The following is a 3101-nucleotide window of genomic DNA, read 5'->3' on the forward strand; positions in this document are numbered from 1 at the left end:
GATTAGTCCAAAATTTATATTTAAAATTTTGATTTATACATACATACGTTTGTCTTTTGCAACCCCAGCTGATAGTTAATAGTCAATTCGTTGAGGCCTTAGTTTTATTATGTTTTTTGTATTACTTTTTGATTTATTTAATTTTTTTTCTCTGTCGGGGTGCATTTGAGCTACTTACACCTAAGTTACTTAATCGGTATTAGGTGTACACGTAAAAAATAAATCGGCACATGTTAATGAGCTTCTTGGAACACACTTTCTCTATTTGTTTTGCCTCTATTGTTTTTGTATATATCTTTCCCAGTCGGTCCGGAGTCGATTATATATTTTCATGGCCGCACGTGCATCTTCCACGGAGTTATGTTCTCCTACTTGTATTTCCATTCCCAAAATAACTTGGCTAAGATGTTTAAGGCTTGGTGTTCGGCCGTTAGAAACTAGACGGCAAAGAGGTTTGTACCGGGCAGTGTCGCGTATATTTTTGAACGGATGTTTGATGTGTAACACAGCCAAATCGTTGCGTATGGCATGTCCCACCAGGATTTTTCCTTGAAAAATTATAAATTAGAATATGTACATGTATGTGTATACTAAGATATAGGTTTTAAATCTTAAGCAGCTAAACGCTTTTTATTACCCTGAAGAAGTTCAACAACCTGATCCTGAACTAAATGAAAATCATCACCGTCTTGGATGTCCTCAGGCCTTATGCCGGAAATGCTTGTTCTGTAATCCGTTACTTTATTCCATGGTTTAACAAATTTATCTAACAGAACTTTGCCCTGTCTATTTACGATGGATACTCGTGCTAGCATATCATCCTGTCCGTTGTGACCCACCCCCACCATTTCACAATCAATAGCAACGTATCTATTTATTTGAGCAGCTCTACGTTTCTGGCGTAAACGTGCAGACTTGCTCAGCGGATGATTATTTTCGGAATTTCGCTGGTCGGTTTGTAACAAATCATTAGATTCCCCCTGCTGTTCCAGCCAGCCCCGACGGTAACTCTGATGGGATTCCGAATTGGTATTGCTTGCAGAGGCCAGCGGGATTTGGTTAAACGATAAAATCGTTTGCATTTGTAGCTGTAGCTGCTCCATGCACATGTTTGAGAGATTTTCTTGGATTTTACTGTTTGACTGATTGGCTATTTCTTTTGTTACATGCAATAACTGATCCGGTTGAGAGTTGTGCTGCTGCCTTAGTACCCCGGCATCGCCAGTTCCTCCTCCCCTCCACAACCCCCGCTTTTGGTTTTTCTGATCGGACTCAGCCATGTTTTTTCCTGCACTTCTCTTTTTGCCATTATCAGATGCACTATTTTGACTACTTTGTTGTTGCAGTTTGTAATGTTGGGGCATCGCTGGCTTTTCTATTACCCCACGTCAATCAAGTTTTTGTTAAATGGATTTTGGAATTTCGAATTTGTTTACTTGGGAACGCTTACAATTTTATATTCAACGATTTTCTTAGTATTGTAGTTTTCAGTATTTAAAAGTTAAACTAAAAACTAAAGTAAAATTGAAAGTATAGAAATTTGACAGTTCACAAAAATACTTTTTATTTTGTTAGCGATGCCACATCGCATCAAATTTAATGGAGAAAATTCTTTGGGTGGGCCACAAACAGGCAACAAATCGAAACGATCGGTTGAAATTGCAACCCAAGGCGAATTTATACACGGTGGAGTTGATGGCGAAATTAGATTTTCGCCGCGGTACTTTTTAATGAACAAGGCGAATTTATACAAGGTGGTGTTGATGGCGAATTCGGATTTTCACCGCGGTACTTATTAATGTCAAAATAGTGTGTTTGTTGTAATATAAATTCGCCTTGTTTACAACAAACCCATCATTGTGACATTATGAAGTACCGCGGCGAAAATCTAAATTCGCCATCAACACCACCGTGTATTAATTCGCCTTGTTAATGTCAAAATGATGTGTTTATTGAAATATGAAGTCGCCTTGTTTACAACATACAAATCATTTTGACATTAGGAAGTACCCAAGGGGAATTTATACAAGGTGGTGTTGTAAGATCAGCTGATTTCTTCGCCTTAAATGTATTTTGTTTTTGCTTTTACTGATTTGGCAGCACACTCGTCAAAAGCAAAAACAAAATAATGTAAACTTTGGGGCGAATTGAGGATTGACATGACACCCACAATCCAAACACATGCAATTGTTGTTGTTGTAATCTAAATTCGCCAGTAACACCACCTTGTATAAATTCGCCTTGGAAGAACCGCGGCGAAAATATAAATTCGCCATCAACACCACCTTGTATAAATTCTCCTTGTTGCAACCGATTGACACCAGTGTTGCCGCGAATCTTTTTAGTGGTAGCCAAATTCCTTTAAAAAAAAGGGCTAAAAAAGAACTAAAATAAGGCGTTGTGGCTAAAAATGGTAGCTAAAATTTTTTACTTAAATATACACATGTAAGTATACGCGCAAACATTTTCAATAAGTAATGGTATAGAAAAACAATGAACTCTGAAAAAAAGCAAATATTTCATCCAACTAAAAACCTTTTTGTATAAAAGGGGAAATATACGACACCAGGTTGCTGGCTACATCAAGTGATTGTACCATCAGGCCCGAAGCATATAACTTACCAGCATGCTGGTACAGTATTTATTTCTTTACAAATGAGGTCGAGGAAATATCGAAATGATTAGAGCCGTAATTTCATAATTTTACTACCATTTTGTTAAACATTGTTTTTTTTTTTTTTTTTTAATTCACAACTGCAATATCGGCAACGTAGTCTTCCACAAACACGGCTTTGACTCATATAGTAAAAGAAATTTCCGCCAAAATACTTTTTACTTAGCTAATTTCACCACTCACGACACCAGCAGCTGGTACAATCACACCACAAGAACATATACGGTCAATCGACTTGATGGGCCATTTAACAAATTAAGCATATTAAGGGCCGTAAAATTATCTATTTTAAAGAATAGTTAAATCGTTAATAGATAAGTTAAAAGCCTTATCACTTTTACAGTATGTATGTATAAAAACGTAAGGAACATACAATACATATTGTTACGATTATCCTTGAACCCTCGTCCGGATTTCCCAAATCCTC

At 36.9% G+C, this 3101-nt stretch overlaps 1 protein-coding gene across 1 annotated transcript; it reads right to left on the minus strand.

The window, feature by feature from the left end:
- Positions 1-107: 107 nt before the first annotated feature.
- LOC118745582 (RNA exonuclease 4) lies at positions 108-1594 on the minus strand. Its single transcript, XM_036479073.1, has 2 exons — positions 638-1594; positions 108-548 (listed from the first exon to the last, which is right to left on the minus strand). Exons 1-2 carry the CDS (start codon positions 1362-1364, stop codon positions 277-279), a joined length of 999 nt encoding a protein of 332 aa, XP_036334966.1. The 5' UTR covers positions 1365-1594; the 3' UTR covers positions 108-276.
- Positions 1595-3101: the final 1507 nt, after the last annotated feature.

The sequence above is a fragment of the Rhagoletis pomonella genome, unplaced genomic scaffold (assembly GCF_013731165.1).
Source record: "Rhagoletis pomonella isolate Grant_MI unplaced genomic scaffold, Rhpom_1.0 Rhpom_scaffold_00009, whole genome shotgun sequence".
In the NCBI taxonomy this organism is placed as follows: Eukaryota; Metazoa; Arthropoda; class Insecta; order Diptera; family Tephritidae; genus Rhagoletis; species Rhagoletis pomonella.

Coding starts and splice junctions, on each gene's coding strand:
- LOC118745582 (XM_036479073.1), bottom strand. CDS start 1,364: ATGCCCCAACATTACAAACTGCAACAACAAAGTAGTCAAAATAGTGCA. Junction 549..637: donor GGTTGTTGAACTTCTTCAGG/GTAATAAAAAGC, acceptor TAATTTTTCAAG/GAAAAATCCTGGTGGGACAT.